This window comes from Rhinatrema bivittatum, chromosome 8, assembly GCF_901001135.1.
Source record: "Rhinatrema bivittatum chromosome 8, aRhiBiv1.1, whole genome shotgun sequence".
NCBI classification, from domain to species: domain Eukaryota; kingdom Metazoa; phylum Chordata; class Amphibia; order Gymnophiona; family Rhinatrematidae; genus Rhinatrema; species Rhinatrema bivittatum.
In genome coordinates, this window is record NC_042622.1 from 111734741 (window position 1) to 111760509 (window position 25769).

Below are 25769 nucleotides of genomic sequence, written 5' to 3' on the forward strand. Positions count from 1 at the left end.
CTCACCCCTGCAGGAAATAGGGCTTTCAGAACCAGGGACAGCGCGTTTTTGTGTAAAAAAAAAAAAAAAAGTTTTACTTTTATTTCTTGCGGCTCTCCGTTGCCTGGCGTTGCCGCTCCGTTTCGATACAGTGGGGGGGCGTCGCCAGCAGGGGGGAGGTCGCCGAATTGCGCCGTTTTAGTTATTTTAATTTTTTTCCTGTGTGGTGATTTTTGTCGGTGCGCCTCTGTTTTTCCCGCGTTCACCGGCATGCCTCGGGGTTCGCAGTGCAGGGCCTGCGGCTCGGCGCGCGCGCGTCTCTCCCGGGACAGCCTTTGTTCGGCTTGTGTCCCGGGTGATGAGGGTTCCTCGGCAGCACCACGGGGGGCTCGGTCCCGGGTTGCGCGTTCGCCGCCGCGAGGTGGGGGCCCCTCTGTTACTCCTCAGGAGCTGTTCCCGCTTAGCGCGGGAGTGGCAGCCATTTTGGCCACCGGCCGGGAAATTTCGAGGGAAACGGTGGCGGCTTCGTCTTTGCCTCCCGCGCTTTCCCCGCAGCGTGACAAGGCGGGGGAGGTCCCCTCGGAAGGGATTCGTTCCCGGGGGGATTCCGGTACTGATTCAGAGGATTCCGGAGAATTTTCTGAGGATTTTGTGCTGTTGCTGCGCAAAGTTCTCAGATATAAGCGCAGCAAGCGCATATGGGGGGATGTCTCGCGTGCGGCTGACCGCAAGTCCCCACCACGGAAAAGGAAGGCCAAGAAGGGTGCGGAGATCGCCCAGGGCTTGTCCCGGGGAAAGCGGCTTCCCCGGGGGCTTCCGCAGGAATCGGATTCCGAGGATTTCTCCGGGACGGATACTGAGGCCTCCGAAGAGCCCCTGATGGGGGCCGGGACGGCAGCACCGGATGGAACGGCACAGCCCAGTGCAGGGAAAGGTGCACAGGCCTTAGACGGGGACGACCCCAAGGTAATGCGGCTATTCCGCAGGGAGGAACTGTCACCTCTCATCCCAGCCATTCTCCAGGAGCTGGGGATTGAGGCTCCTCCGGTGGTGGTCCGCCAGGAGGCGAATATGGATCCCGTTCTGCTCGGTCTCACAGGGCCGGCGGTCGCCTTCCCTTTTCATTTCTCGTCCACGGATATCCTCTTCAAGGAATGGGATACTCCAGAGTTGGGTTTGAAAGTCAGCAAGGCCATGGATAAGCTCTACCCTTTACCGGAGGAGGCGCTGGAGCTCCTCAGGCTTCCGAAGGTGGATTCGGCGGTGTCCGCTGTCACAAAGAGGTCTACCATCCCGGTCACGGGAGCTACGGCCCTCCGGGATATTCAAGACCGGAAGTTGGAGGTACAACTCAAAAAGATTTTTGAGGTTTCCGCCCTGGGAGTGCGAGCTGCCATTTGCACGAACTTCGCTATGCGAGCTAGTCTGCGCTGGGCCCAGGTACTGCAGGCTAATGCGGGTCTCTCTCCGGAGGAGGCTTCCCAAGCAGATAGGTTGGAAGCGGCTATTGCATATGGGGCTGATGCGCTCCATGATCTTTTATGCACTTCAGCTAGGTCCATGGTTTCGGCAGTGTCGGCACGCCGTCTCCTTTGGCTGCGCAACTGGGCAGCGGATGGTTCGTCCAAGGCTCACCTCGGGGCATTACCCTTTAAAGGGAAATTGCTGTTTGGAAAGGAGTTAGATGACTTGATGATTTCCCTGGGTGAGAACCGAGCGTTTAAGCTACCAGAGGATAGGGCCCGGACGCGCTCTTCGTTTTCCGGCAGAGCCCGTTTCCAGGGACCCCGGAAATCCAGGCCGCAAAGATCCACTGGGTCCTCGTATAGGCCGTCCTCTTCTCGAAATACTCAATGGCAGCAGTCCTTTCGGGGCAAATGCTTTGGCAGGCCAGGAGGGGCTCCGTCGAGTGCGGGGTCCAAACCTTCGCAATGAAGTTCGGCCAGCCCAACCCTCGTCGCGCCCTCGGCACGTTGTTCCAAACGTGGGGGCGCGTCTATCTTCTTTCTTCGAGGAATGGGCCAGCATGACGTCGGATCAGTGGGTCCTCGACGTGATAAGACACGGCTACGAGTTAGATTTTGCTCGCATCCCAGCGGACAAGTTCATGGTCTCGCCCTGCAAGGATCCCAAGAAGAAGGCGGCGGTGCTAGACACCATCCAAAGACTAGAAAGCTTGGGGGCCATCTCTCCGGTTCCGGCCGATCAGTGCGGCAAGGGCCGTTACTCCATTTACTTCATAGTTCCCAAGAAAGACGGCACTTTCCGACCCATACTGGATCTGAAGGGAGTCAACAGATGCCTTCGGGTCCCTCACTTCAAAATGGAGACCATTCGTTCGGTGATCACGTCGGTGCGGCCAGACGAATTCCTGGTGTCACTAGATCTCACAGAAGCGTACCTTCATGTGGGCATCCAACCAGCGTTCCAGCGGTTCCTGCAGTTTTGCATTCTGGGAAGGCACTTCCAGTTCCGGGCTCTTCCGTTCGGCCTGGCTACAGCGCCTCGGACATTCACGAAAGTGATGGTAGTGGTGGCAGCGCAGTTGCGTCGGGAAGGTCTTCTAGTTCACCCTTACCTCGACGATTGGCTGATTTGGGCAAAGTCAGAGCGGTTTTGTCGGCAGGCGGTGGCCAGGGTGCTACAGCTCTTGCAGTCCCTGGGCTGGGTGGTCAACTACAACAAGAGTCATCTGGAACCCACTCAGTCCTTGGAGTATCTGGGAGCCGTTTTCGATACGAAACGGGGCAGAGTAGTTCTCTCTCAGGAACGGATATGCAAACTACAGTCTCAGGTGCGACGTCTTTTGTCTCAGCACCGTCCGCGAGTCTGTGATTACCTGACGGTTCTCGGATCTATGGCCTCCACACTGGCGTTAGTCCCTTGGGTGTTCGCTCACCTGCGGCCGCTGCAGTCTTCATTGCTTTCCCGCTGGAAACCGGTTTCAGAGGAATTTTATCTTCCACTGCCTCTCGAGAGTCAGGCGCGCTCCAGCCTGGGCTGGTGGCTGGATTCCAAACATCTCTCCTGTGGAGTATCTCTTCTCCTTCCCAACTGGACGGTGGTGACCACGGATGCCAGTCTTTCCGGTTGGGGTGCAGTTTGCCAAGGGAAATCGGTTCAGGGTCTGTGGTCAGAAGATCAGACCCGGTGGTCTATCAACCGCCTGGAGTCCAGGGCGGTCCGTCTGGCATTGCAAGCTTTTCTACCCCTCGTACGAGGAAAGGCGATCCGGGTATTGTCGGACAACGCTACCACCGTGGCTTACATCAATCGCCAGGGCGGGACGAAAAGCCCTCAAGTAGCGGAGGAAGCGCGTTCCTTGATGGTCTGGGCAGAGCGGCATCTTAGCGATCTCGCTGCGTCTCACATAGCAGGAGTTGACAATGTCCAGGCGGACTTCCTCAGCCGGCACCACCTGGATCCTGGAGAGTGGGAGCTGGCGGACGAAGCGTTTCTTCTCATTTGCAGGACTTGGGGAACGCCCCACATGGACCTGATGGCCACGTGGAACAACTCAAAGGCTCCGAGATTTTACAGTCGACGCCGAGAAAGGGGAGCAGAAGGGGTCGACGCGTTAGCTCTTCCCTGGCCAGCGGAGGTGCTACTGTATGTGTTCCCACCGTGGCCCATGATCGGCAAGATCCTGCGGCGCATAGAATTGCACCCGTCCAACGTGATCATGGTGGCGCCGGAGTGGCCGAGCCGTCCGTGGTTTGCGGACCTGATCCAATTGTCGGTGGCGGCGCCCCTTCGTCTACAGGGGTTTCCGGGGCTCCTTCGTCAGGGCCCCGTCTGTTTAGAGGATGCGGATCACTTCTGTCTCACGGCATGGCTTTTGAGAGGAATCGATTGAAGCGCAAAGGTTACTCAGATGCGGTAGTTGCCACGTTGCTGAGATCCAGGAAGCAGTCTACGTCTCTGGCTTATGTTAGAGTCTGGGTAGTTTTTGAAGAGTGGTGCGTAGAGCGGGGTCTGGATCCCACTTCCGCTACTATTCCTGATATTTTGGCTTTTCTCCAGGCTGGGCTGGCCAAAGGTTTAGAGTGCAGTTCCCTACGGGTCCAAGTAGCGGCGCTTGGTTGTTTGCGTGGTAAAGTCCGGGGAGTCTCCCTGGCTCTCCACCCGGATATCTCCCGTTTTCTTAGGGGAGCGAAACACCTCCGTCCTCCTTTGCGGCTCCCTTGTCCGTCTTGGAACCTCAACTGGGTGCTCTCGGCCTTATGCTCAGCTCCGTTTGAGCCTCTGAAGCGTTCTACGATCAAAGATCTCACGTTGAAGACTGTATTCCTGGTAGCGATTGCGTCGGCTCGCCGAGTTTCCGAGTTGCAGGCTCTGTCCTATAGGGAGCCCTTCTTGCGCATTTCCGATTCGGGGGTTTCCTTGCGGACCGTTCCCTCATTCCTGCCTAAGGTCGTATCGGCTTTTCATTTGAATCAATCGGTTGAACTTCCTGCTTTCGCGGTTGGGGAGTCTTCAGACCCGAAGTCGAGGGACTTATTTATTTATTTATTTGAAAACTTTTATATACCGGTATTAGTATGCAAACATCATACCGGTTCACATTGTAACTAAAGGCAGAAATTACAATCAACAGGGAGGGGAAAACAAGGAGGATTATACATAGAGCAGGGGGCATAGAAAGTTAAAGCATTAAAACTGTAACGAGCTATTTAGAGGAATATATACAAGTTTAGGCAGATTATTTACAAGAGTTGAGGCTGTAACGTGCTATTTACAGGAAAGAATACAAATTTAAGTGGGTTACTTATAGGAAAGTATAGGAGAGGGTTCAGGAGGGCGGGGGGTTGGTAGGGGAGGGGGAGGAGCAATAAGTTAGGGTCAAGGGGGGGGGAGGGGGAGGTTAGTCAGGGTAGGCTTGTCGGAAGAGCCATGTTTTGAGTTTTTTTCTGAACTTGGAGTAACATGGCTCCAGCCTGAGTGTGGTGGGGAGGGCGTTCCATTGCTTGGGGCCTGCAATGGAAAGGGCGCGATCCCTGGGGCCTGATGTGCGGAGGTCTCTTCTTCGCTATCTAGAGGTCACAAATTCTTTTCGGTTGACGGATCATCTGTTTGTGTTGACGTCGGGTCCGAAGAAAGGTTCTGCTGCGTCCTGCACGACGATCGCCCGTTGGCTCAAGGAGGCCATTGGTTCCGCGTACATTTTGCGCGGTAAATCACCGCCGGTGGGTCTTCGAGCTCATTCGACGAGATCTCATGCTGCGTCTTGGGCGGAATCTTCTCAGGTGTCGCCTCAAGAGATTTGCAGGGCGGCTACCTGGAAATCGTTGCATACCTTCATTAAACATTACCGGTTGGATGTTCAGGCTACTGATGCTGGGGGATTTGGAGAGAGGGTACTCCGAGCGGGACTCTCTGCTTCCCACCCTCGGTAACTTAGCTCTGGTACATCCCAGGTGTCCTGGACTGATCCTGGTACGTACAGGGAAAGGAAAATTAGTTTCTTACCTGATAATTTTCGTTCCTGTAGTACCAAGGATCAGTCCAGGATCCCGCCCGCAGTGCTGCGCTATAGTAACGGAGAGTCCGCTCATTGTTGTTTTTAGTACGCTGACCCCTTGTTTTGTTCGCTCTCCCGGTTGGGGAGTCTGTTTTCCTGTAGGGGTGTTGGAGTTATTTTTCGTTTACTTAGCAAGTTTCTATGGTTAGCTATGTTGTCTTATGGATTTTTCTACTTTGACATTACGTATGACTGAGGGGCTGTGACTGGCACAGGGGCATATATGGCTCCGCCCACAAGTTTTAGTCTGTCTCCATCTACTGGTGCGGAGTCACAACCCAGGTGTCCTGGACTGATCCTTGGTACTACAGGAACGAAAATTATCAGGTAAGAAACTAATTTTCCTGTAAAATCTAGTGTGGATATGTTGAAACAGATGATGCACCATCCCTACAAGCACAATTCAAACCAGTTTCATACCAGTGTTAACAAAGTTGATATAACAAAGTGTGGAAAAGAGAAATAAGCAAATGGAGTGTTTTATAATTGAGTGTTTACAATGGAGTATTTGCAGTGCATCAGCTGAGTCAGCATTGACATACTTGTTTAGTCTTTCTCCATCATCTTCTTCTGGGGATGGGTTTGGCAGATACAGGTGTAATTTCCGAGGAGCAGATAGGGTCTTGCAAGGGATGGGATTATATGGCACTTTAGTAGCCCATGGTTCAGGGGTTGATGGTCTCCTGTTTGTTTTGACATAACTGTTCTCCTCATAGTCACTGCAGTTTTCCAAGCTATCTGTGGCTAAAATAGAGAGAGGTATGCCTGTTAGATAAAAATGCATGTACATTAGAAACCCAAACATTTATATTTAGGATAATAAACCTGGCCTATTACCAGGCCTCTCTTAGATCTCCATTTTGAAAACTGCCAGGATGCCATGTGACAAGGTTTAAAAGAGAAGCTGGCACTTAAACTTTAAGGAAAGCAGAGTTGTTTACCTGTAACAGGTGTTCTCTAAGGACAGCAGGATGTTAGTCTTCACACATGGGTGACATCATCGGATGGAGTCCCGATGTGGAAAACGTATGTCAAAGTTTCTAGGCATATTGAGCATGTCCAGCATGCCCTATACCACGTGTCCACACGGGGTCAATTTCCAGTCTTGTTACATAGAATTATAATTAAAATGAAAAATAGGAGAAACCCAACTCCGCAGGTGGGCAGGCAGGTTTCGTGAGGACTAAAATTCTGCTGTCCTTGAAGAACACCTGTTACAGGTAAGCAACTCTGCTTTCTTCGAGGACAAGCAGGATGGTAGTTCTCACACATGGGTGAAGGGGACCATCAGATACCCAACCAGGTACCAACAGGCATAACAACACTGGTGCTGTTGGTAACAGAGGGAGAGACAACCTGAACCCAAACATCAGGCCCTATTTGGGAGAGTTGGGTTCTACACCTCAAGTTTCCGAAGGACAGACTGGCTGAACCTACTGTCACATGGGCCAAACAATAATGAGATGTGAATGTGTGGAGAGAACTCCATGTCGCAGCCTTGCAGATCTCCTCCATGGGAATTGCTCGCAAGTGGGCCACTGACACAGCCACGGCTCTAACAGAATGAGTCTTGATATGACCCCCAAGATGCAGTCCCGTCTGGCCATAACAAAAAATATGACCTTCCAGGTCAGGTACTTCAGGTCACAGGTGTGCAGTGGCTCAAAAGGAGCTTTCATCAGCTGAGCTAACACCACATTGAGGTCCCAAGACACAGTGGGAGACCTTAGGGGAGGCTTCAATTGAAGCAGGCCCCGCATGAAATGTACAACTATAGGCTAAACAGAGATAGGCAATCCATCTACACCTTGGTGGTATGCATCAATTGCACTAAAATGTACTCTAATGGAGTTGTTTTTTAAGCCAGCTTCCAATATGTGTACAAGGTAGTCAAGCAGTTTTTGGGTGGGGCAGCAGAATCTAGGGCCTCTGCTCATACCATACGGAAAAGCTCCTCCACTTCAGTCCATAGGACTTTCTAGTGGAAGGCTTTCTAGAAGCCACAAGGAGCTGAGCTCATCCTCTGAAAGATCAAGCGGCTGAAAGATTAACCTCTCAACATCCAGGCTATGAGTGACAGGGCCTAGAGGTTGGGATGCCTCAGCCTGCCTTGACATTGCATGATGAGATCTGGGGAAGTCCCCAGACTGATTGGTCTCCGGATGGACAACTCCCATAGGAGTGGAAACCAGACCTGTCTCGGCCAATGAGGGGCTATGAGGATCATAGTCCCATTGTCCTCGTGAAGCTTTAAGAGAGCCTTTGCCACTAAGGGAATCCAAGGATACGCATACAAAAGACTCTTGCCTCAACGATGGACAAGGGCATTCAAGGCTGGCTTGCTGTCTGATCTATACAGAACCATAGCAGCTGGTTTGCTGTCTGACCTATACAGAACCATAGCAGCTTCCTGTTGCAGGAGGACGTGAACAGATCTACATCTAGACTCTCCCAGAGGAAGAATATCTGATTCGTTACCCCCTGGTCTAGGGACCACTTGTGGGGTCTGAAGGCTCGACTCAACTTGTCCGCTACAACATTCTCCATCCTGATCAGGTACATGGCTCTGAGCACCATGCCATAGGACAGGGCCCATGACCAGATCTGGATCACTTCCTGACACAGGAGGTATGATCCCGTGCCTCCCTGTTTGTTAACATACCACATGGCTACCTGGTTGTCAGTTTGAATCAGGACAACTTTGTTGGACAGCTGATCTCTGAAAGTCCATAGCAAGTACTTGATTTCCTGAAGCTCTAGGAAGTTGATTTGACAAGAGAGTTCCTGAGTGGACCAGAGTCCCTGGGTGCTGAGCCCATCCACATGAGCTCCCCACCCCACAGTGGATGCATCCTGATTAGGACAATTTGGGTAGGGAGACTTTGAAAAGAGATCCCCCGTTCCAGATTTGAAAGTTACCACCACCAGGACAATGAGTCCCGGAGAGACTGGGTGACTCGGATGCAATCCTGGAGGCTATGAGTGGCCTGGCACCACTGCGACCTCAGGGTCCTTTGGGCTCTGTGTATGTGTAAATGTGCCAAGGGAGTGACATGGACGGCTGTGGCCAAATGGACAACAGCCTCAACATGTACCAGGCTGACATCTGCTGGCTCTGTTGGATCTCTGCCACGATGATCGTCAGGGTGACGGTCCTCTGGCGAGGCAGGAAGGCCTTGGACTGAGTCATGTCTAGCAGAGCTCCTATGAAGTCCAACTGAAGTGACAGGCTGAGATTGGACTTTGGGTAGTTGAGAACAAACCCTAGTGACTTCAACACCCAGATGGTCAAGTGCATGGACCTGGCATCCCCTACCTGAGGCATACTCTTTATTTATTTAACATTTTTCTATACCGACCTTCATGGTAATAACCATATCAGATCGGTTTACATTGAACAGGGGTAAAAAACTGAGACAGAAAATAAACATATGAACAGAGGCGGCAAAAGTTACATTCAACAAGGAGGGTGAACTTGGAGGCTTAATCAACTGGAAAGAGAGGCCTAGGATGGCAGAAAACTAGTAATATAATACAATAGGTGAGCGGGCTGGCGCTTAATGAACTTAGAGGTGTAAGGTTCCATCGCTCTTGAAGGAAAACATGCACTCCCAGCCTTCGGAGGTGCGCTGCCACCACGGCCAGACATTTTGTGAAGACCCGTGGGGCTGACACAAGCCCGAATGGCAGCACCCGGTTTTGGAAGTGCTGTTTCCCACCACAAATCAGAGATACTTCCTGTGACTGGGGAAGATAATGATATGAGTGTATGCGTCATTTAGGTTGAAGGAGCATAGCCAATCCCCTTTTTTGCAAAAGCGAGATCAAGGTGCCTAGGGAAACCATCTTGAACTTTTCTTTTCTTGAAACTTGTTCAAGGCCCTTAGGTCTAGGATGGGATGGAGTCTTCCTGTTCTTGTTGGAATCAGGAAGTACCTGGAGTAAAATCCCCATCCTCTTTGCTCTGATGGTACAGGCTCGACTGCTCTGGCCATTAAGAGGGAGGAGAGCTCCACTAGTAGTACTTCCTGATACACTATCAGCCCCCAAGATGGGCACAGAGGGCAATTCGGCAGGACACCCAAGAGATTCAATTGGTACCCTTGATGGACAATGGAAGAGCCCACTGGTCCGAGGTTATAATGGACCACTGGTTCGCAAAGATCCATAGCCTGTCCCTATCTGGAAGGTCCACCGTCCCAGGTACAGGCAACTGGCCTACGCTCCCTCCGACACAGTTAAAACCCTGTCCATGGAACTGACTGAGGAGCCGACTGGGGCTTGGGGGCTCTCTGCTGCCTAGGACAGCCGCAGGAGCCCTGATGGTGTTGTTGGGAGTGAACGGGCGAAAGATAGTACTTCCTTTAGCGAAAGAAAGACTTCCTTGGCATGTGTCTTGTTCCGGACCTGTCCTACTCTTCCTAGAAGAGTAGGATGGGTCTGGAATGCTGGCGGAGCTGTTGGAGGGCCTCATGGTGATCCTAAAGTTAGGTCACAGCATCCCTCACCCTATCTCCAAAGAGATTCTCCCCAGTACATGGCACTTCCTGTAACTCTGGTTGGAGATCCGAGCCCTCAGCCATGCTATTCTGTTGGCCCTTGAAATACCTTCCTCCCAAGAGTGTCCATCGCTCCATGGTCCTAACCCAGGGGCACTGAGAAAGGAGTCAGAGTGCACTTGGCCCTCTTGAGGGCAGATTCGCTCACTACCGACTGTTCTGGCAGCTAACGCTTATCGAACTGGCAGCTTTCTGGATGAGGTAGACTCCGTCTGCCTTCTTATTAATGGGAGACACTGTAAGGGGGTGTTTCCATATCCTCCACAATCTCCTTAGGAGGCTCCATGAACCGGAGGATCTCAAGCATTTTGTGCCTGGCATCCTCCTCCGTTAACACGTCCCACACAGAAACCTTCGATCAGCGAATAAAGCACTCTTAACCATTCCTTCAGTAAAAACGGCAAGACTTACCCAAGTGAGAGAAAGGCCCTTATCACTAGCAGGCCCCATACTTTGGAACACAATGCCTCTAGCCAAAAGATCTTCATTCAAAAATTGGAAGAAGGATCCAACAGAAGAAAATAGGATAAAGCATAAACATTGGCAAGTTAAATGTAAGACATTGACAAGACAGGCTAAGAGAGAATTTGAAAAGAAGTTGGCTGTAGAGGCAAAAACTCACAGTAAAAACTTTTTTAAATATATCCGAAGCAGAAAGCCTGTGAGGGAGTCAGTTGGACCGTTAGATGATCGAGGGGTTAAAGGGGCACTTAGAGAAGATAAGGCCATTGCGGAAAGATTAAATGATTTCTTTGCTTCGGTGTTTACTGAAGAGGATGTTGGGGAGGTACCCGTAATGGAGAAGGTTTTCATGGGTAATGATTCAGAGGGACTGAATCAAATCACGGTGAACCTAGAAGATGTGGTAGGCCTGATTGACAAACTGAAGAGTAGTAAATCACCTGGACCGGATGGTATACACCCCAGAGTTCTGAAGGAACTAAAAAAATGAAATTTCAGACCTATTAGTAAAAATTTGTAACTTATCATTAAAATCATCCATTGTACCTGAAAACTGGAGGAAAGCAAATGTAAACCCAATATTTAAAAAGGGCTCCAGGGGCGATCCGGGAAACTACAGACCGGTTAGCCTGACTTCAGTGCCAGGAAAAATAGTGGAAAGTGTTCTAAACATCAAAATCACAGAACATATAGAAAGATATGGTTTAATGGAACAAAGTCAGCATGGCTTTACCAAGGGCAAGTCTTGCCTCACAAATCTGCTTCACTTTTTTGAAGGAGTTAATAAACATGTGGATAAAGGTGAACCGGTAGATATAGTATACTTGGATTTTCAGAAGGCGTTTGACAAAGTTCCTCATGAGAGGCTTCTAGGAAAAGTAAAAAGTCATGGGATAGGTGGCGATGTTCTTTCGTGGATTGCAAACTGGCTAAAAGACAGGAAACAGAGAGTAGGATTAAATGGGCAATTTTCTCAGTGGAAGGGAGTGGACAGTGGAGTGCCTCAGGGATCTGTATTGGGACCCTTACTTTTCAATATATTTATAACTGATCTGGAAAGAAATACGACAAGTGAGATAATCAAATTTGCAGATGACACAAAATTGTTCAGAGTAGTTAAATCACAAGCAGATTGTGATAAATTGCAGGAAGACCTTGTGAGACTGGAAAATTGGGCATCCAAATGGCAGATGAAATTTAATGTGGATAAGTGCAAGGTGATGCATATAGGGAAAAATAACCCATGCTATAATTACACAATGTTGGGTTCCATATTAGGTGCTACAACCCAAGAAAGAGATCTAGGTGTCATAGTGGATAACACATTGAAATCGTCGGTACAGTGTGCTGCGGCAGTCAAAAAAGCAAACAGAATGTTGGGAATTATTAGAAAGGGAATGGTGAATAAAATGGAAAATGTCATAATGCCTCTGTATCGCTCCATGGTGAGACCGCACCTTGAATACTGTGTACAATTCTGGTCGCCGCATCTCAAAAAAGATATAATTGCGATGGAGAAGCTTCAGAGAAGGGCTACCAAAATGATAAGGGGAATGGAACAACTCCCCTATGAGGAAAGACTAAAGAGGTTAGGACTTTTCAGCTTGGAGAAGAGACGACTGAGGGGGGATATGATAGAGGTGTTTAAAATCATGAGAAGTCTAGAACGGGTAGATGTGAATCGGTTATTTACTCTTTCGGATAGTAGAAAGACTAGGGGGCACTCCATGAAGTTAGCATGGGGCACATTTAAAACTAATCGGAGAAAGTTCTTTTTTACTCAACGCACAATTAAACTCTGGAATTTGTTGCCAGAGGATGTGGTTAGTGCAGTTAGTATAGCTGTATTTAAAAAAGGATTGGATAAGTTCTTGGAGGAGAAGTCCATTACCTGCTATTAAGTTCACTTAGAGAATAGCCACTGCCATTAGCAATGGTTACATGGAATAGACTTAGTTTTTGGGCACTTGCCAGGTTCTTATGGCCTGGATTGGCCACTGTTGGAAACAGGATGCTGGGCTTGATGGACCCTTGGTCTGACCCAGTATGGCATTTTCTTATGTTCTTATGATTACAAAGAGATCTCAAAACATTTAAGAAAAGTTTAAAAACATGGCTTTTTAAGCAAGCATTTTATAAAGCGACGGGAGAATAGAAAATATACAGGAATAGGCAGAAGAACACCGGCGCACAGCACTTAAGAATACACAGTTGAGTGGTCTACAAACTCTACACCACTATAAACATAATTGTAACACTATGAATAAATGAATTTTACCCGTGAACAGTACCTTACTGGTACACTTGGTCATGACCTACTTCACTGAACAATTGATTGTCTTAATGATATATTGTAACCAAACCTTTAACGGCACTTGTTAGAATGTACTACTGTACACCCTCACTTACACTAATTTATATGCCTACATGTAAACCGTTGCGATGGTATATAACTTAGCAACGGTATAGAGAAGATTTTAAATAAATAAATAAATAAACAATTGAAAAGGGATGGCTTCCACCATCACCCTCACAAAAATTGGAGGAGAAGGGTCTGAAGGCAGATCCTTGGAGCCCTTGGAAGACTCCAAAACATCATCCCCCCAGAGATCAAAGGGTTCTTCATCCTCAAGGTAAGCTGCAGGGGATGGGTCCCTAGGTACTCAGCCTTTGTCCAGAGGTGCAGGCACTGGTAAAACTGGACAGAAGGGCAGCAGACATCGGTGTCTCTGCCAGCCTCGGTAGACCTTCTTCCTCGGAGGAACCAGTGACGACCATGGTATCGGTAGGGGGAGGCCTCGGTACCCCACCGGGTACTGATGCTGTCCTGAGAACCGATGCCAGCTGGGATGGTAACGCATCGATGAGCACATTGAGCTTCTCCAGTAGCAGTATGAGGAAGGATGGCACTGGGTCTGGTGCTGTCAGTGCCACAGGACCAAAGCCCTGCAGTGTCCCGGTCCACCAGCTCCTCCTTGAGCATTACCGATGCCAACTATGACTGGGAGGAAGGAGAGGTCGCCAGATCCTCTTTGGACCCTTGAGGAGGATTGGTGACTGGCATCATTTCATTTTTCATTTATTAAAATTTATTTATTGCTTAACACATACAGTCTAAGCAATGTACAAAAAATAAAATATAGGAACCGTCTCGTCAACTGAGATCATCTCAATGAGGACTGTTTGTTGTACCTTCAGTCAGACTTGCTTGCCTTACAACAAGGGAGTCTGCCTTTTCGGTTGCAGCACCTATATTTATCCATGGAAGTCAGAATGTCGGAATGTCTAAAAAAGTTTCGACTCCTTCTAAAAATGTTTTTGTTAAAACAGGCATTTGATTAAGAACTTCAGAATTGACCCTCCCATGTAATGTGGTCGCTTGAGATATTGTGATGTCGTTTTTATGTTTTTTATATGTTTTTATTATGAATGTTTTACTTTTTGTACATCGCTTAAGCATCAGGACCGGTGGAGACCATCGTGGACCCCTGACACCAATGGAAAATTGGCACTCCTCATAGAGGGGTCGCTTCAGGGGCATCGCGGCCAAAGCTGGTTTTTATCTGTGCCTGGCACCATGCAATGATGGGACTGGTATCGATGCTTTTTCGGTTTTTCTCAATGCTCAGCCTGGTCTTTCCCTGGTGCTGAGGCCGATGACGAGGAACTCAATTTTCTGTTCAGCGGCTTACGAACCTTTCCTGTGAGCCTCCGCTCTTACCTCCACTGCAGGGTTTCCCCAGGGGTGCCCAAATTCCAGCTTCCTCCCCTGGTGCGGTAGGCTGCCCCGCGATGCAACCGCACACTCCTCCATTTGCAGCAGGAATGGAGGAGCGTGGCCCCGACTCCCCTAGTGTGCATGCACGATGCCCGAGCTGAACTTAAAGGGCCAGCAGTGGGAAACCCAGAGAGGTGCCTGTCGATGATGTCAGGATTCATGCACTATTTAAACCTGCTTTGGATGCCTCTCCAGTGCTTTGGCAATCGATTGACTTCTCCTGGAGTAGTGCTTTGCCTCTGTGTTTCTGGTTCCTGCTTCCTGGTTTCTGCTGTGTGTTGTTCCTGTGCTCATGTATTCTGTTCCTGGTTCCTTGGCAGTCTGGTTTGCCTTGAGTTCCCTGTCTTCATGGTCAGACTTTGTCTGTCTTCAGCATTTCGTCTTGCTCCTATGGTCCCTTGTCTTCCTCTCTCCTCTTCGTTCCTCATCTCTTCGGGTTGGACTTCTGGCTTTGACTTCGGATTGGACCTCAATGCTGCTAGACCTCCGCCTGCCCCTGACCACTGCCTGTTTCCACTCCTGATTGGACTCCGTCTGCCCAGACCTCTGCCTGAACCCGACACTGTGAGTATGCTGCCTGCCTCCGACCACAGCCTGAACCTAATCCTGTTGACTGCTGTCTGTCCTTACTGTTGCTTGTCCTGATGCCGCTTTCTGCTCCATGCTGGCCTGCAACTTCATCGCGATGGATTTTCATCTCCACAGAGGCCTGCACCTAAGACCAGCCAGCCCCGGTATCTGAGGGCTCAACCTTAGGGGAATGTGGGCTGGTACTGGCGAAGCTCCAGTTGGGCCTCTGCTACTGCCAGCTCCGCCTGCCGATGGTTGGGACCTGCAGGGCTCTTTCCTGCAGGTTGCACCAACTCCCCCTTGGTCTAAAAGTCCCAATCCGGAACAGATTGCCGAGACCATAGACCCAGCGGACATCTTAGGCCTTCAGGCCATTCCTGGCCTGGCACAGAAAATCCAGCGGCAGCAGTTTTTGGAGCTCCTGGTGGGCTCCATGGAGCGACTCAGCAACCCGCTTTGATGCACGGCAGCCTCAGCTGCCTCTTCGCCTTCTGCAGCCACCGCAGCACTTCCAGCCATACTGGCTTCACCCATGATTCGCCTTCCAGTTTTCCCCCTTGGTATGCTGGAGATCCGAAACAGTGCTGAGGGTTCTTAAACCAATACTTCATGTACTTCTCCCTCTAGCCAGCACCGTTTTCCAATGGTTTTGTCAAGACCACATTCATGCTCTCTCTGTTGGATGGATAAGTCCTGGCCTGGGCCTCTCCTTTGTAGGAGCGAGGGGATGCCTTTCTTCAAGATCTGCAACAATTTGTCAAGGCCTTTAAGCTCGACTTTGACGAACTCAGCTGGTTGGCCACGGTAGGTTCGGATCCCCTTCACCTTCATCAGGGCAATCAGCCCTTAATAGACTATGTAATTGAGTTCCGGACCATGGCCACGCAACTGAACTGGGTAGAGGACAGGCTCCGCAGCAATTTTATGGAGGGGCTGTCGTCCCAAATTAAGGATGTGCTAGCGCTTGCAAGCTTCCTAAATCCCTAGACAACCTTATTGATTTGACTGGGAGAATCGACCGGCACCTCCAGCAATGGGCTTGGCAGTTCCGCCCACCATGCAGACAGTTTGCGCTGGCTCCTTTGTTTTCACGCCCCCCTCTCTCCCACTCCAATGGCAGCTCCAGTCCAGGCATGACCAGAAGAAGTGATGCAACTCAGACAGGGATGCCTCCCCTGAAGAAAGGCTATGCAGACACCAGCTGGGATTCTGCTTCTACTGTGGTGGGACCAAGCACCAGCTTGCGCACTTCCCACTGAAGCCGGGAAACTAACAAGCCTAGGATCTAGTGGGGAGGTGATCCAAGGCTTCACGACTCCAGCTCCTCAATTGACTCTCCTGGTGACTATTTCCATGAATAACCAAGAATTTTCTACCCAAGGGTTGGTTGAATCTGGTGTTGGGGGGAACCTCAAATAAAAGCCCTCATTGATCGCTTACAGTTTCCCGTAGTTGCCAGGCAGCCGCCCCTTGTCATCTCCTCCATTCACGGGGACCCTCTCCCTGATTGGGTCACCTTGGCGACAGCACCCTTTCACCTACACATCAGCTTGCTACACGTGGAAAGTATAGTCTTCCATATCATCGACAAGGCGGTACATCCCATTGTGCTGGGTTTACCCTGGTTGCAACTCTACTCTTCAGACTTTGACTGGGGTTCATTACAGCTGATGAGCTGGGGCTCTCATTGCCACAACTCGTGACTGCAACTCGTTGAACCCCCACTGCGCTTACCCTTGGTGACAATCCTAGTAGGGCTGCCTCCACACTACAACAATTATACCAACATGTTCTCCAAGAAGGAGGCTGAGACTCTGCCTTCCCATAGGGTATGCCATTGATCTGTTACCTACCACTGAACCGCCTCGTGGGAGAGGATATCCCTTATTCTCCCCGGGGATGAAAGTGATGTCATCGTACATCAAGGAAAACCTTGACTGGGGTTTCATCAGGCCCTCCATCGCTGGGGCAGGTTTCTTCTTTGCCTCCAAAAAGGATGGCTCATTACATCCATGTATCGATTATAGGGAGCTGAATTCAATAATGACTGATTCCACAATCAAATGGTTCGCCTTGTACATTAACAATAGATATTTCCAAGTTAAAATTAAAAATACACTTTCAGATAAAAAAGAATTGAATACGGGAGTCCCACAAGGATCATCCCTATCTGCCACCTTGTTTAATGTGTACATGATTACGATTTGCCATTTCCTAAGCGGACTAGGATTCCTGCATTATGCAAATGCAGATGATATCCAAATTTTAATTCCAATAAATTCCACAATTGAAGAGACTATTAAACTGATAGTTATGTATCTATCACTGATCAAAAAACTTTTGACGAATATGAAATTAATACTGAATGTAGAAAAAACTGAAATCATTTATCTGGATAGAAGAACTTGCCATGAAAAGTTACCGACCATAACACTCATAGATAACAGCATCAACCTCGAAATCAGAAACAACACACGTGATCTACGAGTCATCATGGTCTCCAAACTCAATTTCAAAAAGCACAAATCTATTAAGTTAAAAGAAGACTATTACAAATTGCACACACTTAAAAGACTAAATCCATTACTGGACCAAAATAACTTTAGAACTGTATTCCAAGCACTGCTTTTTTCAAATACTGACTACTTTAACGCTCTATTGTTAGGTCTCCCACAATCAACTATTCGTCTGCTACAAGTCATCCAAAATGCAGCAGCCAGGGTTTTAACTAATACAAAGAAATATGATCATATCACCCATGTACTGTCTTCCTTACACTGGCCATCAATCATCTACAGGATTGGGTATAAGGTTTTATGCATTATACACAAAATAATTTACGGAGAAGCAACAGAATGGTTTAATGCAGCCATCAGACTACATACACCCCAAAGACAGTTAAGGTCCAGTAACAAAGGGCTGTTATCGATCCCTTTAATACAATCAGCCCATCTCTCACAAGTCAGAGATAGAGTGATTTTCTCTAGCCGGCCCCAAAAATCTGGAATTCATTACCTGAAAAGTTAAGACTCCAGCAGAATTTTAAATCATTCAAGAAGGATGTAAAAACTTGATTATTTTGCACAGCCTTTGCTGGAGAAACTCCATGATTAGATTGAATATCGACGCAGAACAGATGAGGCGAAATCAAGTTTTAAAATTACTGGATTTTATTGTTTTATTGTTTTTTTTACTATGATTGACATTTTTGATTTAGTATTTTATTGATTCTATTGTAATTTATGTTTTATTTTGTTATGATAGTATTATTGATTAAGATTGTATTCTGTTTTTATTTTATTTAACTGTTTCATTTTAAATTAATTATTTATGTAAACCGTTATGATGGTATATTCTGAATGACGGTCTATAAAACGTATAAATAAATAAATAAATAAAAAGACCGGTACCCTTTACAACACATTTCCGAGTTATTTGACTGTTTCCAGGGATATAGAGTATCCCCAAAGCTGGACCTCCGCAAGGCCTGCAATCTAATTCGGATCAAACATGGAGATGAATGGAAGAAGGCATTCAATACACGAGACAAGCATTACAAGTATCCAGTGAAGCTCTTTGGTTTATGTAATGCCCCCACTGTATTTCAGAAAATGATGAATAAAATCTTCAGAGACCTTCTCTACGTCTTTGTCATTGTGTAACTTGATGATATTCTCATCTTCTCTAAGGATTTCAGCTCCTACTGCCAGGATATTCACCTAGTCCTCAAGTGGCTACAAGATAAACTGTACTCAAAGTTGGAGAAATGCCTTTTCGAGAAAGAGAGTCTCCCTTTCCTAGGGTACATTGTAGCTTGCAAGGGCTTCCATATGGATCCAGATAAGGCCAAGTACATCCAAGATTGGCCACAACCCTCTGGTCTTCGCGCCCTGCAAAGATTTCTAGGCTTTGGCAACTATTACCGGCATTTCATTCCCAACTATTCCCGGATTGTGGCCCCACTCACGACACTATCTCAAAAAGGAGCCAACACTAAAGCCTAGCCTTTGGAAGCAGTCTCTGCCTTCCAAGAATTGAAAGATGCCTTCTTTCAAGAGCTGTGCCTCCATCACGCTGACACCATTGGAGGTAGGATCAGTATTGAGTCAGAACACCGATATGGGAGTTTTTCACCCCTGCTTTTTTTTCTTGAAAATTCTCCCCTGCAGAACGCAATTTTGGGATCGGGGACAGAGAACTGTTGGACATCAAGCTTGCGCATGAAGAATGGCGTCATTGGCTTGAAGGTACTCAACATCGTACTACTATTTACACCGACCACAAAAACTTAGAACCATCTTCATTGTTGATGTTCTTTGCACATTTTGTCTTTGAGCTGAGGTACCAAGAACGTCAGAGCAGACGCCCTCTCCTGGTTCTTTCTGGTAGATGACATCCCAGATCTACTCAGACACATTATTGATCCAGCTTGGATCCTTCTGGCCTCCACCATGACCGTCCCACCAGAGAAGACGGTTGTCCCACGCAAACTCCAAGAAGAAGTGTTATAATGGTCCCATGACTCCAGTGATGCAGGTCACCTTGGACTGGCCTGAACTTTCGTGATGCTCCAGCAATTCTACTGGTGGCCCCAGTTACAGAAAGATGTCCGGGCATACATGGATTCCTGTCCACCTGCGTACAACAGAAACCTTTGATGGGATGACCCTGGGGGTTGTTACAGCCATTGCCAGCCCCCCAGGGAACCCTGGACCCATTTGTCCACTGACTTTGTGGTGGACCTCCCTCTCTCAAACTGCTGCACAATCATTTGGGTCGTAGTCAACTGGTTCTCAAAGATAACTCATTTTATCCCACTTTTAGGTCTTCAAATGGCTCCGGAGCTGGCCCAACTGTTTACGTACCTCATCTTCCCCCATACGGCCTTCCCAAACATATTGTTTCTGACTGTGGAGCTCAGTTTACAACCAAGTACTGGTGCTCCCTCTGTAAAAAGTTTAACATTTCTTTGGATTATAAGACGGTGTACCACCCTCAAGCTAATAGCCAGTCCAAACGGACCAACCGTATACTGAAAAGCTTTCTTAGAGCCTATGAACATAATAGTCAAGATAACTCCCTCCTTCCATGGGCAGAGTTTTCCCACAACTCCCACGTCAGCATTGCTACAGGGTCATCTCCCTTTCAAATTGCTTATAGAAGACAGCCGTCACCTCCTTTGCCTATCCCATTGACCATTCCCTCACCGGTGGCTTAAGTTGACAGCTCAGAAGTTCCAAGGATTCTGGATCTGCACAAGGAAGATGCTTCAGAAAGCGACAGTCGTCACTTCCTTTGCCTATCCCATTGACCATTCCCTCATTGGTGGCTTAAGTTGACAGCTCAGAAGTTCCAAGGTCTCTGGATCTGCACAAGGGAGTTGCTTCAGAAAGCGGCAGAGAGAGTAAGGAAAGTTACAGATGCACACCGTAGGCTAGTAAAATAATTTAAGCCTGGGGACAATGTCTGGCTCAGCATCTGCCATATTTGGCTCCCGATGCCCTCATGTGGCTTGCTCCTTGATACATTGGGCCATTCCCAATTCTTCGTCAAGTAGGCATAGTAACCTACCAGTTACGCTTACCCACCTCTCCAGGAATGCACAATACCTTCCATGTTTCTCTTCTAAAACCATTGATCCTCTCATGGCCCTCTAGGATACCACCGGCTCCTCAAGGAGTCTCCTGAGAAGATAACGTTACCTATCAGGTAAAAGAGATCTTGAACGTATGGTGATGAGGCAAGAGATGGGAGTATCTTATCTTCTGGGAGGGATATGGCCCAGAAAAGAATACATGGGAGCCCACCTCTAACATTTTGGACAAAATTTTGCTAAGAGAATTTCATGCCACACACTCTAGGAAACCTAAACCCTCAGAAGGTGGGTTTAGAGGAGGGGGTACTGTTCTATTTGGTAACTTGCAGACCCCTCCCAAGAGTTGCCACTCTTACCTCTGCCACAGGACTTCCCCAGGGGTGCCCTGACTCCAGCTTACTCCCCCAGCGTGGCAAGCGGTGCCGCTTTGCGGCAGGTCACCATTGACTCTGGCCCCAACTCCCTTAGCATGCACAATGCCTCGCTGAAGTTATAGGGCCAGTGGTGGAAAACCCAGAGAAGCACCTGCTGAATTCATCAGGATTCCTGCACTATTTCAATTTGCTTTGGATGCCTCTCCAGTGCCTCGGAATAGGTCGACTCCTCTTGGAGTAGTACTTTACCTCTGCGTTCCTGGTTCCTGCTTCCTAGTTTCCACTGTATGTCATTCCTGTGCTCCTGTGTCCTGTTCTTGGTTCCTTGGCAGTTTGGTTTGTCTCCTGAGTTCCTATATTTGTGGTCAGTCTTTCTTGTCTGTCTTCAGCATCGTGACTTGCTCCTGTGGTCCCTCGTCCTCCTCTCTCCTCTTTGTTCCTTATCTCTTTGGACTGGACTTCTTGCTTGACCTCGGATTGGACCTCAACGCTGTTTGACTTCCGCCTGCCCCGACCACTGCCTGCTTCCGCTCCTGACTGACCTCCGCCTGCCCAGACCTCTGCCTGAACCACGACACTGCGAGTATGCTGCCTGCCTCTGACCATAGACTGAACCTGATCCTGTTGACTGCTAACTGTCCTGACTGCTGCTTGTCCTTACTCCACTTCCTGCTTCATGTTGGCCTGCAACGACTTCATTGCGACAGATCTTCATTCCCACAGTGGCCCGTACCTAAGACCAGCCAGGCCTGGCACCTGAGGACTCAACCTAAGGGGAACATGGGCTGATATTGGTGAAGTTCCAGTTGGGCCTCTACTACTGCCAACTCCATCTGCCAACGGTGGGGACCTGCAGGGCTTCTCCCTGCGGGTTGCACCAACTCCCCCTCGGTCTAAGGGTCCACATCCGCAACACCTGACGTCCTCGACCTGGAGGAGATCAACGATGGATGGTCTCTGGTGCCCCTGTCTGCCAACAGCATTGACGGAACCGACGGTCCCGCTGATGTCGATGGCTTGGTGTCCATCGGTGTGGCTCCTTGGTCCTTCGATGCCGATAGCTCGGTCTTCTTCAACCCAAAGAACAGCTCCAAGGAAAAAGAAAGGCTGGAGAGGGACCACACATGAACACATGGTATAGGGCATGCTGGGCATGCTCAGTGTACCTAGTCAAACTTCTAGAAACTTTGATATAAGTTTTCCGCATCAGGATCAATCTGATGATGTCACCCATGTGTGAGAGCTACCATCCTGCTTGTCCTTGGAGAATATTTCCATGCGGTGTATTTGTAGGTTAGATCCAGTATTGAAAGCAGAGTAAGGTTCATCTTGCCATATCTTCTGACACTGAGTATGATGGTATAGTAGGGTTTATTTAACAGAGATCACGGACTTGTTTTCTTTTGTTTTTCTGGCATGGCAAGTTCCTCCTGGTCCTTAGAACTTCCAGTTCAATTAGAACTGGTCTCTACTGGCTGTGGTACCATGAGACTTCATTTTCATCTAGCCAGGTTCCTCCCACCTCTCTCCCCATTTTTAACCTTTTATCCTATCTAGCTCCTCAGCCAAGGACCAAAGACTGTATACATGCTGACAACAAGATGTGACTACTGTGCAACAACTGAGATTCTCTGTTTTTTTCCAGGCCTGTGACTGTTGCCTTCTTGAATCCCTAGCTCCAGATGGCCCAAGGAGCAGAAACTGGGCTCAGAAATTAAGCACAAAACTCCTGCACAGCAGGACATTTACACTGCTATTCAGCCACTGGGACAGCTCACATTCAACAGATCTTTCAAAAGTTGTACTCTTATTGGAGGTAATTTTCAAAAGCATTTCCGCATGGCAATAGGCTTTTTGAAAATTAACTTGGAGGTTGTACATGTAAATGTACCACAGAAGCGATTTGGCACATACTTGAAAGGCATTCCTGATGGCAGAGTTGGGGGCAGGAAAACTATTTACAAATTTATATCTGTTCTTCTTCTTCTTAAGTAGGCAGGTGTGTGCATATGCCACACAGTGGTACGTGCATATCTGCTAATTTTCAAAGTAGATTTACGCATGTAAGGAGAAATGACTACTTACCTGATAATTTCCTTTTCTTTAATAAGGGCAGATGAATCCAAAATCCATGGGTTATTCTCCTCTACCAGCAGATGAACACGAAGCAAAGCTGACATCACAGTATATATATACCCCTGCAGTGACATCAGCCCGCCAGTATTCTCTGTAAAACCCAAGTATGGACAAACTAACAAAACTTGATTATTAACAGATAACCATTCCAGCACTCAGCCAACAGGAAAACACTGAGCTCAGACAAGGAGTGTAATAACACTAGACTAGGGACTGGATTGACACTTACTAGTACTCTCTAGAACACGCAGCCACACAGGAGGACAATAGCACAACCATCCAGTAGCCAAGGGTGGGAAGGAGGATTTGTTTCAGTCTCCGGCCAGAGGCTGACAGGCCCTACCTGCCAGTGCAGGATCTCGACCTCGGCCCCTCTTTTGGCAGCAGCAGGCAGCCGCCGTTGCAGTCCTGCTGTTCCTGGGCCTTCCAGTACAGTCAGGAACAGCCCTCCGCTGTCTCCTGCAGCCTCCTGTCCTCAGGCGGCCGCGCTGCATGGAACATGCCACCACTGCCATCTTTCTTGGTCGCTGCCTCTAGGTGCACGTGCCTCCATCAGGGATTTAAATGGGCCGTGGCGGGAAAAGCTCCTGCGGCCCCTAGTGATGATGTCTGCACCCCTGAGTATATAAGGCAAGCTCTGGCAGTCAGAGCTTGCCTTGGCAACAGGTCTCCTCGCTGTCTTCTGCCAGTATTCCTGAGTTGCTGTCCCTAATCCTGTTCCTGCATTCCTGTGCCTGTACCAGTTCCAGTTCCCGTTCCTGCTCCGGTATCCCAGCTGCAGTTCCTGCGTTCCAGTTCCTGTTTCCTGCTCCTCACCCCCTCGGTCTGACCTTGGCTCTTAACCCATATTGTTCCTAACCACGTCTTCTGCCGCCTGCCTCAGACCCCTGGACCAGACCCAACCACGAGACTCGCTGCCTGCCTCTGACCCTTGCCCACTGCTGACTTCCTCCATCTGCCTTGGACCTCTGGCTCCTGTTTGCCGCTTGCATCGTCTGGCCGTGCTACATGGGATCATCCATGCAGATACCCACCTAAGACCAGCCGGCCCCAGCACCCAAGGGCTCAACCTATGGGGAACATGGACTGGTAGTGGTGAAGCTCCTGCTGGCCTCTGCTTCCTGTCTGGCCTCACCTCCCGACGGTGGGGACCTTTGGGGGTTCACACTCGCAACAGGATTCACCTGTCCTTATTAAAGAAAAGGAAATTATCAGGTAAGTAGTAATATCTCCTTTCTTAGCATACGGACAGGTGAATCCAAAACCCATACATAGGCTAAGGAAGGGGAGAACTTTCTCGCTCATATCAAGGTGGCAGTCACCGCAGTAGAATATCCATGCTTCAGCAACCGAGCCCTCTCAAGGGCCATATCGTAAGAAAAAATCAATTCAGATCTTCATGAAGAATAGGTCCCTGCCGTAGCACATCCCTGTGTGCCAGAATCCAGAAGGAAGAATCCATCTGGAGCCTTCACAAATCTGTATACCAGTCTTCTGGGTCAATCTGGTGCCACCAGAAGCACCATCCCCCTGTGATTCTCTATCTACCAAATCATCCTGCCCACACGGGCCACGGGGGAAAGGTAATACAGCAGCTTGTCTTCCTGTCACTCCAGCATGAGGGCAGTTCTTGAAAAAAGGAAGATTGATACACATTTGGGGCATAAACATTGCATAAAATAAGGGGTTGATGATTAAATTCAGTATCCAAAATTAAAAATCTACTTTTCGGATCATTAATCTCTTTTAGAATTTATATGGGAAAAGACCTTCTAATCAGTATGGCCACCCCCGCTGATCTGGTACTAGCAGAAGAAAAATATATAGAGCCCACCCATCGCTGAGTCAGCTTTCTATGTTCAATGTCAGTTAAATGAGTTTCCTGTAAGAATGCAATACCTATTGATCTCCTACCAAGAGCCTGTAAGATCTTGGATCGTTTAATTGGGGAATTAATACCACCCACATTCCAAGAAAAGATTTGTGTTTTGTGACTATTCATGGATGACGTTTAAAGATACTTGTGAAACTCTATTAAAAGACACTTTGGTAAGGAGTGGCCTTCCCAGCTGAGCTCTCTCCCTTGGTCCAGTATAATATGTTACCAATATGAGCCAGGTAGACAGAATAGAGATAAAGCGTCCAGATCTCTTCATAGTTCCCCTTCCCAGTCCCCTTGTCAACCCCCTCCCCCTGCCCCAGCTGTCGCTGATTCCCTTCATTCATTCCCCTCCCATCCCCGATGAGTCACTACCCATTACCCGCTGTCCTAATGATAGAGGTGTAGATCACGTCTATACAGTGCCCAGTCCCCCCCATCCCCACTCCAGCACTATAATATACAATTGTCAAACAGAAATTTGTGTCTATAAGACCCCAATATAAGACCCCAATCAGGCTCTCTGCAGAACCTCCAGGACACTGTGTCATTTAATTGCCTGGGACGGTCTGCGGCCAAGCCATAGACTGCACTCCAAAATGTGTTTATCCAAATGAAAAGAGTCCTTGGCGGTACGCAAGAGTGCCCTGGAAGGATGGGGCCCACATTTGTGGACACCTGAAAGGTATGTGAGTCAAAGGAAGTCTCGGTCTTGTCCGGTTACCATGCCGATCCGAGGACATCCCAGAAAGAGTTCCCAAACTGTAAATCCAAACGGAAAATTCAAACTGACTGTGCAAAAAAGGAGGAATGAGAAATTCAATCCTGAGATGACTCCCAGCACGATGATCATCAGAGTCCTGAAGCAAACTTGCCGTGCATAATCCTATGCATAATGAAAGATTTTAGGCCCTG

General features: G+C 48.6%; 1 protein-coding gene across 5 annotated transcripts in view; it reads right to left on the bottom strand.

The window, feature by feature from the left end:
• The window catches only part of WDR38 (WD repeat domain 38), a 210675-nt gene that overhangs the window by 135313 nt on the left and 49593 nt on the right, over nt 1-25769 (bottom strand). For all 5 annotated transcript variants that reach the window (XM_029612449.1, XM_029612448.1, XM_029612450.1 and 2 more), the window contains exon 5: nt 6043-6244. In XM_029612449.1, coding sequence (XP_029468309.1) covers nt 6043-6244 — 202 coding nt within the window. The remainder of the gene's footprint in view (nt 1-6042; nt 6245-25769) is intronic.